At 42.7% G+C, this 12,150-nt stretch overlaps 1 protein-coding gene across 5 annotated transcripts in view; it reads right to left on the bottom strand.

Annotated features, from left to right (window-relative positions):
* Nucleotides 1-759: 759 nt before the first annotated feature.
* NSMAF (neutral sphingomyelinase activation associated factor) overlaps nt 760-12,150 on the bottom strand; it is a 57,095-nt gene continuing 45,704 nt past the window's right edge. The window contains exons 24-31 of one of the 5 annotated variants that reach the window (XM_084621532.1): nt 11,062-11,129; nt 9,452-9,519; nt 9,073-9,196; nt 6,403-6,486; nt 5,115-5,265; nt 4,587-4,689; nt 3,646-3,755; nt 766-1,174 (exon numbers count right to left, since the gene is read on the bottom strand). In XM_084621532.1, coding sequence (XP_084477658.1) covers nt 1,080-1,174; nt 3,646-3,755; nt 4,587-4,689; nt 5,115-5,265; nt 6,403-6,486; nt 9,073-9,196; nt 9,452-9,519; nt 11,062-11,129 — 803 coding nt within the window. In that variant the 3' untranslated portion in view covers nt 766-1,079. Of the gene's footprint in view, nt 1,175-3,645; nt 3,756-4,586; nt 4,690-5,114; nt 5,266-6,402; nt 6,487-9,072; nt 9,197-9,451; nt 9,520-11,061; nt 11,130-12,150 lie in introns of all 5 variants that reach the window. The other 4 variants (XM_084621534.1, XM_084621533.1, XM_084621535.1 and 1 more) reach the window with 4 other exon arrangements.

The raw sequence follows: 12,150 nt of genomic DNA, 5'->3' as shown, positions 1-12,150 counted from the left end.
TCATGCCCAGTTGGGAGAGCAATGCTAGTCCACATTCATCTACAGAACTCCTCATTCACTGTCCATCACTAATCTCCCCCTGCTGAGAGTACACAGGGGCTTAAAATAAGATGAGGTTACTGTTCTCAGTCCCTTCTGCCATCACATTACTTGCATCTTTCCCTCGGCATTGTACAAAAAAAAAATCAGAACTCGAGTTTGGGAGGACACATGTAGGAGTAAGGTGCTGAAATTGCACCATTGCATTTGAATGCACATCCACCCCTATGGTGACTCTGCAGCTCAACACCAAGAGGCACCAATGTGAATATACAAAGGCAACTGGAAGAACAAGTTATTGGTAAGTAACCTCACAACCCCCAATTCTGCTCCCTTGGAGCAGAACAAATGTTTCTCCTGCACAAAGTGGGAGCTACTGCAGCTGTCCTGTAGGTGATTAAAGTATAACAGCTGCCTCAGGTATAGAAACACTTTGTTCATGAGTAAAGATTCCTCCTTTTGCCCCTGTTCACCACAAGAAATTGGAGGTTCTACTATACTAGGAAGCAGGCAGGTGTGATAGATGAGAAAGACTCTTTAGAGTGGTAGGGCTAAGGGAAGATCATGTTTCCTTCTAATAAATTTGTAGAGAGCAGAGGTTTATGAAAAGGCTTTTGCTTAGAAGCTTCCAATTCAAAAAAAGATGATATGAACATGGTCCTTGCGGAAATAAGAGAGGCTTGCTTTATTGATTTAAACATACACTACCCTATTTGATGCAGTTCAAGTAGATCACACAGTGATTGCAAGTTAAAATCTCTTTAATTACAGAAAAATAAGTCTCATCTCAAATGAAGACAAGCATTTTCAAGTTGAGACAATATGACAGACTTAATGAAATACAAACAAAAATATTACAGTATGGAAATTACAGTACAAGAGCTTTAAATGAAGTCACCATAAGCTAGAAAGTTTTAGATAAACCAAGCTTTTTTTTTTGGTTGACCTTCAGCAGCCATCATTGCACATGGGTAAGTTCCTTTATGAAGTTTGGTTTAAAATATGTTGAGTTCATTTAAGTATCTGTAGGGAAAAGGCACTTAATATTGCAGTTTCCAGAACATGATTTGTTTATCTTCCCCTCCTGTGAGAATACTGCTGCATTGCTCATTCATCCACATGCATGTTACAGCACCTGAGAAAAACAGGGAATTGAATTTTGTGTTAGATACAAACACAGTGGGAATAGCGGAGACGTGTGAACAAATCAGAAGAGTACTATTTTAAAAACAAGTTTGCAGGAGGTATTTGATGGGTAGTTTTGATCAAATTAATAGCATTTAACAGCACAGCCTTAAAATTTCTCTTGCTTGAGCATGCTCAGTGAGGACCAGTGATCTCATTTACAGTATGTATACTTAACTCTAGCACACTGCATATCCTTAGCAGTCTTTTGAACTGGATGAGTCAATTTAGCCACAGCCATTTCCACTCTAGTCAACTGGCCAAAGGCTACAAGAGTTTTCCTTTAGCCCAACTTTCAGAGGACCCTTCACAGCATTCTTAGCCCCTGCCACTTGACCCATTTCTCACATGTTAAAATCAGAGTTGGCATCCTACACAATCCTACAATACACTTCAGTGGGAGCATATGGCCAGAAATCGTGTGTTTGCTGAGATTCCACCCCTCCATGCAGAGCTGAATTCCACAAGTAAGCTTTTATTACACTGCTGTTTCCAGCCCTCATAAGAGCAAGGGAAACCTTACAAGCAAACTGATGCTAGATAGTATTATCTTCAAGCCTTTAGATGCTCTGAAACAGGTTTGGGTCAGACTAACACACCGAAACCTTAAAGTGTGCTGACTGTAAAATTGAATTTGACATCAAAATAAATATATGGACTTTGGACAGATTTTTTCAAAATTAGGTTTTATTAAATGTGGAAAATACAAACTCTGACTTTCCCAAAATTTCACATCTGCTGCCAAAACCTGGGTATTTTGCCATAGCTGGAGTATACTAGGCCTTGCATGCTATTAGAGCAGCCTGTTTTCATCAGTATCACTGCAACATCCAAATCAGTAGAAATCAACATTTCTCCTGTTAATCTTTTCTTTCTTCTTCCCGTCAGGTCACCAAGGGGCAGATCATCCATTATTCGTGGGCCAGCAGCATTATAAAGGGAGATGAAGGGTCCTTTTCATCTTCCACTAAAGCCAATGGGAGACTTTCTATGGTCTTAAATTTAGCATCTGATCCAACTGTCATTTGATTCGAAATTCCAGTTCACCGAAACTGGCGATGGTGTCAGAAATTGTAACTGTTCTGTGACCCATGTCAGAGTACAGTGCTCCTCTGGAAAAAGGAACCTTGCACAGAACTGGGACTCAGATTCACAAAGGTATGTAGGGTGTTGCAATGCTTAACTTTTAGGTCCACAAAGCCTGAATTAGGTGCCTGGGCTCACAGTACACAACATGGGGAGAGAGAGAGAGAGAAGGGGTTCCACAAAAGCCAGCGTGCTAGGTGAGGAGCTGTGCAAGCCAGCCAAGGGGAGATGCCAATAAGAGGGGTGTATCCTCAGTCCCCCCCTTCTCATGGAGCAAGGTGCCTTTCTCTGCCTATAACCCACAGCCAGAAACCCCTCTCCTGAAGTCAGGCAGCTTAGGTGCCTAAGCCCCTTTTTGCAGCAATAAGTTAGGTGCCTGTCTCATTCCACACAAAACAAGAGAAGGAGGAGGACCTCCCTTATAACCACTAGCTCAACGATTAGAGCACTCACCTCAGATGCAGAAGATCAGACCAATTCCCCCTCTGCCTGATGATGGAAGAGATTCGAAGAGGGGGTTCCCCCCGCTCAGTTGAGCGCTGAAGCCAGTGGACTATATAGTCACCCTGAGACCTGGTCTACTCTTAAAATTTAGATTCACCTAGTTACATCACGCAAGGGTGTGAAAAATTCACACCCCCGTAGCGCTATAGTTAAGCCAACCGAACCCCCGGCATAGCATTCTGCTGCTCAGAGAAGTAGATCATCAATAATGAAGGAAAAACCCCTTCTGCTGTGGTAGGAAGTATCTACACTACAGAGCTACAACACTGTAACAGTGTCACTGTAGAGCCCATAGTGTAGACATGACCTCACTCCCTCTGGCCCAATTCATATTTAATTAGTCAAACATTGAATTAAAGTGGAACAGATTCAATAGGAGAGACTCGCCTGGGTCTCCCACCATCCTGGGCAGTACCCTAGCCATTGTGCTGAAGGTTAAAAGAGAGAGTCCTCCTCCCTGCCACACTCTGGTTGCTGTGTGTGTAGTTAGGCTGCTCTGAGCATGTCTACCAGATCAGGCTCTGCAGACAAGATAGGCAGAGTAGCACCTATCTTCCCCCCATTTGCGGATGGTGCTGGGGCCTAGACAGGAGATAGGTGTCCAGATACCTAGAGGGAGGCAGCAGTCTGCATGTGCAGAGGCAGAAACATAGTTGTTGAGGGAACATTTACAGCAAAAATTTAGGGGTTGAGTGAGTTTAGATGCCACAGGAGTAGGTGGCACCACAGGGGAGCCTAAATCTGGGACATAGGCCCCTAAAACTGGGGTTTAGGCACCTAAGTTCCTTTGTGGATCTGGCCCGAGGAGATTACACAGTACTCCACACACACCTGTATGTCCTTTGATTCTTTCAATAACTTTTCCTGCAAGAAGGTCCCAAACCAATAATTCTCCAGACTGGCTTCCTGATAAAACAGTATGTCCATCCCATTTGAAACATCTGCAAAATAATTCGGCAATCTTTTATCCCACTTGCATTAAGTGGCGGCATTATTTAAGACTCTTCTACCTGTTAGTTTAGTCCATCACCTATGCATAAAAGAAACTGTTCTACTTAGTACTGAGGCCAATGCTGCACTATGAATTAAGCAATGAGAGTTTGGTGCAAGGGTAAAGGGAAAGTTTGAAAAATGAAGAAAACTGGCTGTCGATAGTTTAAAGCACAAATCGTATTGCTCTATACTCTGAAACACTAGATCAGTCTGAGTAGAGAGAGGTGGGAAAGAGCCCCCTCAAGTTAAAATTGATACTTTCTTCAGCGTAAGATACCAAGGCTGACACTTCTATAGTTTTTGGTATACTGCAAACTAACAAGTTTTGAATCCAAGATGCTTTACAGCTGCTGAACTACACACAAACTTGCATCTATTAATTGTAGCAATTTTCAGTGTCAGCTCTCACTAATTTCAGTGAAAACTGCAGCTGCTTAGCACATCTGACAGGCTGGTCATTTATAGAAGTGCCTAGCTTTAGCAGCCAAATTGAGAAACTGTGGCGGCAGCAGACAATGCACACAGAATCCCAACCTTTGCACTTCCATCTGTTGATACATGCATCTCTTGTTAAGATGACCCCATTTCTCCTAGATGACATATACCTTAGAAGTGTTTCATATTTGTGTCATTTCCACATTCCCTTTGGGCATTTGATGCAAACACCAATGTCCACTTCCTGCCCCCACTATAATTCAGAGACATAACTATCAATTATCCACACAGCCACTGTAGCTAGAAGGGGTTGCGCTTCACACAGAGCTTTTCCTCAGCATTACCTTTGAGGCTGCTCTGAGGCCATAGAAGAAATGAGCATTCCAGTTTGCACATCTATTACTTTAAAACAGCCATCTTCTCCCGTGCTGAGCAGATGTCTGCTGTCTATACAAAAATTAAATGTATTAAACATGTACAGTACTGCATATCTAATATTTCCAGTGGTCAAAGGAAGGAATGATGACTAATACTGCACATTAGTTAGGTAGGTCAGAAAACATGCTTTAATTAAAAGCAGTTATTTCAGTCACATCTCAGATAATGAGGAGTAAGTAAATCTTCAAGCAAAAAAACTGAAGCAATTTATAACTAGCCCAGAAAAGTATTCTAACATCAAGTATGGTAAAGCACTGATAAAACCTGGAGACTGGAGATTTGTGTCTGAGTATAACCGAAGATCTAAAACTCTACAATTACGTTACAAATCTAGATATCACTGTACAGTAGAGCTATACAAAGACAGAGATTCCTCTAGCAATTCTCATCTCTCTCAACACCTGCATATTAGAAGAGACTTAAACACAACATACCAGGACTAAAAGCAGCATCATACACGGTCCCTGAATGACATGAAAGTTGGTGCAACATAGTGGCAGTAGTAACATCCCAAATACTAACAGTGCCTTCTTTGGTTCCGGACACCAGCATTGCATTTGCAGCATTTAGGTTGATAGTATTTACCTAGACAATTAAGTACCACATTATTCCTTTACTCAGCTCTCACATGGGCATTCTTGATAGACCTCTGAGTGTTCACAAACAAGCCTGTCTTCCATAAGTATCCAATTTTATGACATCAGTTGATTACATATTTTTATATAAAATCCCTACTTTTTTTCAAAATGTAAAATCCTTGCCAACTATATGCGAGCAGGAAATGGAGTCTTAAGCAGATTTATAAGCGTTCTTTTTCCTTGCAGAATCAGACATTTGAATTGACATTTAAGATCTTATCCAAGAGAAGATTACAGCCTACATTTCTAATTAGTTATCAGTCAAAGAAATGTTTAACCATAGCAAACAGGTCTAAAAAACCACTAGCCTGCGCTTTGCCCAACCCATCTGTTTTTGATATCCTTGGATGCTGTTGGTAAATTTTACCAGGCATTGTTGCCTCCTTGTGATCTATAAATAAATCCACTGAGAGGTTTAAGAAATTTCAATACAAATGTTCTAAATACTCTGCAGGAATGATGTTAGAAGTTAACGGATTTGTGTACATGTATATACCAGTATCTGCCCATATTTATTTTTAATTGTATGTTTGAGCCAAACACGTACAATGTATTTAGATATTCACAGTGGTGTTTATGATAACATAGATCATAGGAAAGTACAAAACATGGAAAACAAGTCAGACTTTTACCTAAAAACGCTAAACAGCCAAATTTGGTATTTATGTAGAAGGCATGAGGATGCAAATACTTCAGACAAATTTATTCTGATTTATTGAAAGAGCCCATGAACCCTTTGCACACACCACAAGTAGTGCCAGACCAATAATAAGAAAACCCATTTGTTTATACAACCTTTCCACTCTCCAGAAGTGGACACTTGAACCAATTCTTTTAAGAAAAGAGAAAAATATTTGGAGTTAGCTTTCACTTTCCCCTTAGACTATTCTAGTCCATCCTAGTCTTGGCATTGCAATATCTAGCAACTGACAGCCTTTGATGAATGGTAGTCTTAATTCAGAATTTTCACTTTTGTTGGTTTATGCCAGATCTTTTAAAAGCTTAATTGAGATATTGTCAAGTAACTCCAGACTGTAGTCTTTGATTGATTAGAAGTTATATATGTGTACATTTCCATACTCACACTAACATCATGTTCTAACTCAGCAAGCAATTCAAATTGATGTCTTTTGGTGCCCAGAACCTCTGCAGGAACACAGTGCCACACCTAGAATACCAACATTGCAGTTTATTTAAACAAGCATTAGGACAACTAGGTCGTGTTAACTTTTCTTTTAATTACCTAGCTCTGTCACTGCAAGGTTTAAGTTGTTTATGCTAACTAAAAGCTGTACAAAGGTCAGTTCAACTGTACAAACGACAGTTCAAGAAACTTCCTCCTTGTTTTTAAGTTCAGAATTATTCTTCCTTTTACTTAGAATCATAGAATATCAGGGTTGGAAGGGACCCCAGAAGGTCATCTAGTCCAACCCCCTGCTCAAAGCAGGACCCATTCCCAGTTAAATCATCCCAGCCAGGGCTTTGTCAAGCCTGACCTTAAAAACCTCTAAGGAAGGAGATTCTACCACCTCCCTAGGTAACGCATTCCAGTGTTTCACCACCCTCTTAGTGAAAAAGTTTTTCCTAATATCCAATCTAAACCTTCCCCACTGCAACTTGAGACCATTACTCCTCGTTCTGTCATCTGCTACCATTGAGAACAGTCTAGAGCCATCCTCTTTGGAACCCCCTTTCAGGTAGTTGAAAGCAGCTATCAAATCCCCCCTCATTCTTCTCTTCTGCAGGCTAAACAATCCCAGCTCCCTCAGCCTCTCCTCATAACTCATGTGTTCCAGTCCCCTTATCATTTTTGTTGCCCTTCGCTGGACTCTCTCCAATTTATCCACATCCTTCTTGAAGTGTGGGGCCCAAAACTGGACACAGTACTCCAGATGAGGCCTCACCAATGTCGAATAGAGGGGAACGATCACGTCCCTCGATCTGCTCGCTATGCCCCTACTTATACATCCCAAAATGCCATTGGCCTTCTTGGCAACAAGGGCACACTGCTGACTCATATCCAGCTTCTCGTCCACTGTCACCCCTAGGTCCTTTTCCGCAGAACTGCTGCCTAGCCATTCGGTCCCTAGTCTGTAGCTGTGCATTGGGTTCTTCCGTCCTAAGTGCAGGACCCTGCACTTATCCTTATTGAACCTCATCACATTTCTTTTGGCCCAATCCTCCAATTTGTCTAGGTCTTTCTGTATCCTATCCCTCCCCTCCAGCGTATCTACCACTCCTCCCAGTTTAGTATCATCCGCAAAACTTGTTTTGGTTTAAACATTAAACCTGCCTGCTCTAAGCTCTCTTCACAAATCACAAAGAACTTAGTCTATAACAATTAAAAACAGTCAGTAGCAGCAGCAGCAGCATATTCCACTGAACCAAACAGAAGCATCCTCTACCCACTGAGCAAGAAAACATGATAAAACAATCCACCAAACAGACAGACAGACTTTGCAGAATGCCCTTAAGGGCAGTGACAAGTTTCAAAATTCCAAATGCTCCCCCTCTTAAAACAAATGTTTGGGGGGAGGTCTCCGATTCTAACTATGACAGTATTAGACAGGGAGAGGTGATATTTTAATTAGGCAGATCTTATCCCATTTAATGGTCATAAGGCAAAGCCAACACATTAATCTCTACTCAAAGCCCAATAGATAGTCAATGCAGATCATAGAGCACTAGCATCATTGCAAGATATTCCACTTAAGTACTGCATTACCTTTGAGTGGATTTAAGGTACAGTGGTTTTTACAGTGGTTTTCAACCTGTGGGACCCCTGGGGGTTTGTAGACTATGTCTAAGGGGTCCGCAAAAGTTGTCATTAACATAGAATAGTGATTTTCAACCTGTGGAATATGTCTAAGATTTCCAAAGACACCTCCATTTGAAATTTTTTAGCGGTCCACAAATGAAAAAAGGTTGAAAACCACTGGGCTATTACAAATAAGGCTACGTTTTAATCATGGGTATTTTTAATAAAAGTCACGGGCAGTAAACAAAAATTCACGGCCCGTGACCTCTCCGTGACTTGTACTATAGACCCCTAACTAACTCTTGGGGAAAGGGGCGGCCCAGAGGTGCCGTGGGAGGGAGGGCGGCCTGGGATCCCGGTTGGTGGGGGGGGGAGGGTTCAGGGGGGGAGGGTTGGTGGCTCCGTGCCTTTCTGGAAGCGGCGACATCCCTCAGCTCCTAGGCAGAGGTGCGGCCATGCAGCTCTGCACGCTGCCTCCTCCGCTCCCTTTGGCCGGGAACCGCGGCCAATGGGAGCTGAGGAGGCGGTGCCTGCAGGTGGAGGCAGCACACAGAGCACCCTGGCTGTGCCACCCTCTAGGAGCAGAGGGATGTTGCCACTTCCGGGGAGCCCCCCCAAGGTAAGCACTTCCCAGAGTGAGATAAGCCCTCACCCCCTCCTGTACCCCAACCCCCAGCACCCCTCCCAAACTCCTGCTGCTGCTGGGGGGAGGAGACAGTGACCCAAGACTTCCCTAGCAGTGGCCGGTGCAGCTGGCCCAGGGGCCACCCGAGCAGCTTGGACAGCCCCAGGGCCAGCCGCTGCAGAAGTCACGGAAAGTCACAGAATCCATGATTTCCGTGACAAACTTGCAGCCTTAATTATAAAGGACATAAAGACACAATTACAGCAATCTTTGTTAGCAACAGGAAAGCTACTATCACGAACTCTGGAGTATTCCACTATCACCTTAATGAAAACCATGAGTATAAATAGTAAAGTGGCTGACATACAAACCTTTACAGTGGAGTCCCAAGATGCAGAATACAAGCGATTATCATGCCAGCAGATCTTGCTGACGGCATCATCATGTCCCATTAAGGTGTCTTGCCGTCTTCCAAATGCGACTGAATAAAAATAGCTATCAGGAAAAAAGTATTAGTTATGAAAGTACAGCTTTAGAGAGCAAACTTTTATAGGTTTTAAATAAGTTAAAATAATTTAGCTTCTATAATTTCTAAATAACAGATAGAAATTGGCCAAAAAAAAAAAAATATAGAAAAAGAGTAAATGCTTCCCGACAGCGACTTACTTCCATGTTCTCAAAAGAAGTTTCATAAAGCACAGTTACCCAAAAACGGTATGATTAAATATAATCCACAAAATAAATACACACATATGATTGTCCCACGAAGAACTTATGACAGTGGTATCTCCCGGTAAGATTAAACAAGATGACAAGGCCTATAAGGAAAACAGAGCAGTGTTCAATTTAGTGCCAGATAGCATAGAAGTCAATTAAAGTGCATTAGCACGTATTTGGGAAAAAACCAAACAGTATCTACATCCTATACATTTCATGTTCTCAAAAAAAAAAAAAAAAAAAAAAAGATGGTGACCGAGATGAACTCTTACTGCCTTAAAGGATGGTGGATTCACTATGGTCAACATAAGAGAGTTACCAGCTTTGCATAAGAGTTCCAACTCCCTCCAGTATGTTATAGAGGATACAGTAAATCTTAGTTCATGCTTCAAGAATACAGTGCGTTGCTTCATCCTATTCGCATGAACAAGCTTTTCAATTTTGCAGCTACCTATCCACTTGAGACATAGCAAATACTGAACACACCTAAAACCACCGAAGTAAAAGGAAGCTTTTGTTCTATATTTACACTGCCAAGAACCATCTCATGATAACTACTAGTCAGAGAACGATATTTTCATGAAAAGGGGTGCATGGAAGATTATATTTTTCTGATTGTGAAAGGGTATTTCTCTCTGCAGTGCATAAGTAAAAAGGCAGCCCTGTTAGCTCTGAACAAGCAAAGAATATCTATCAATTTAAGGAAAGACAGTGCTGTTAGTGCTAAGGCCTTTGTCTACACTAGCTTGTCTATTGAAATTTGCTGCAGTTATACAACCAGCAGCACTACCAGCAACAGCGGGAGAATTTGTGTAGTTCTGTTGCTGGTGTTTTTGTTGCCTTGCGTGCTACACCTGCCCAAAGCAGGGTTAGGTGTAACAGTGGCAGAAAGGCAGCTACAAGTCTCTACTAGGGGTTTCACCATTTCTGCAATGTAGCTGCACCGCACTTGTAGGAGACTAAGAGAAATGTCAGTGTAGACAAGGCCCATTAATGAGAGAAACTGGCTCCTTGGCCAAGGATTAGGAAAAAAGTACTAAAGAAAAGAAAACAGCAGTCACAGCCAGAATTAGCAGCAGCCTAGTCAATGCCACAGGTGAGATTCTCACCCTTGCTCCAGACCCTTTATGTTAACTAAAATGACAGGAGCTGTGTAAAGAGGCTCTAAAAGACTCAGCTCCCTCTGGAGGATAACTCTCCTGGCACAGAACTGAGGAAGATAGACAAAAGATATTCTTCCAAGGATCCCCTTGCAAGCCCTGGTCCAGGGGACATGTCAGGGGCATGAGAGAGCATGTAGTGCTGCAGAGATTCGGGGCAGCATAGCTGGCCTTAGACAATCAGTGATGAATTTATGTAATATAGGCAGACCCTTGGATGGTCTCAATTACATCACCAGGTTTACTCTGGGCCTCAAAGCAGCCCAAACCTAGGAGGGTGCGAGCTGTGCTATGCTTCTTTGGAGGCACAGTACTGAACCTCACCCCACATCGGTAAATTACTCATGCAAGAGAAAATGCAGAAGGCTGGAGAGAGAAGGAAACAAAGGCAAATCTGGCATTTCATTGCTATACTGCTGACAAGGGACATCTTTCTGTGGGTAGCTTTCAGGAAGACTTCCCTTAATGATGACAACTACTCACCATGTTTGAAAAGGATATACTTCTTTGGAGTGTTTTTGATTCTTTAGAAAACATCTTCAAGGTTGAATCTAATGCAAACATTAGGAAGGTAATTATGAAGACAGAACAGGACTGTACTGCAATACTCTCACCTAAACTAATAATTTTTGCTCCTGTGTGAATATTGAAATATTTAATTCTAACAACAGGCAAGGGATGCATACATCACTTCTAAAATGTCACTATAAGAGGCACATTGTAAGATACTGTTAAATACAGAAACTACCGAACATTTTTCTTTCTTAACTCTGAAGAAGTGAATGAGGAAGGAGAACAGGGAGTTGAAGGGAAAGGCAGTCCTAGTGTTTTATATTCAAAGGTAACCCAAGATAACGGAGGTATGCTGAAGGTGTAATCTTTAAACATTCTGATTTGTTGTTCATCACTGATATCATCCAGATAGGGAAATATCTGGACCCCCACCCCCCGCCATCTGAGGTAGGCTACTACCATCTACATGCATTTTGTAAACACCCTGGGGGCAGTGAACAGACCAAACAGGAGGACCGTGAATTGGTAACGGTTCTGTCCCACCATGAAACAGAGGAAGCACCTGTGCCCCTGGAATATGTAGATGTGGAAATACATATCCTGTAGATCGAGGGAAGCATACCAATCCCTGGGATCCAGGGAAGGGATGATGGAGGTCAGGGAGACCATGCAGAACTTGAGCTTCACCATGTACTGGTTCAGATCTCGGAGGCCCAGGATGGGCCTGAGCCCCCCTTTGGCCTTCAGGATAAGGAAATAATGGGAGTAATAACCCTTGCCCACAAACTCCTCGGGCACCGCCTCTATCGCTCCTAGACCTAGGAGCCACCCCACCTCCTGCTAGAGCTTCGTGCGAGGGGTCCCCCAAGGGGGATGGAGGCGGGGGGGTGGTTGGGCAGGGAGGAAGTAAACTGGAGGGTGTAACTCTGGGAGATGGTGTTGAGGACCCATTGGTCCAAGGTTAGCCGCGACCATTCTGGGAGGAAAGCACCCAACCAGTTGGAGAAGGGGAGCTTTATTGGGGGTGGATTCCTGATGAGGGTTGGTGGAGTGCCCCCG

Source organism: Lepidochelys olivacea, assembly GCF_965140295.1.
Source record: "Lepidochelys olivacea isolate rLepOli2 genome assembly, chromosome: 2".
NCBI classification, from domain to species: Eukaryota; Metazoa; Chordata; order Testudines; family Cheloniidae; genus Lepidochelys; species Lepidochelys olivacea.
Note: the sequence above shows the minus strand (reverse complement) of the source record. Positions and strands in the feature narration are given on the sequence as shown.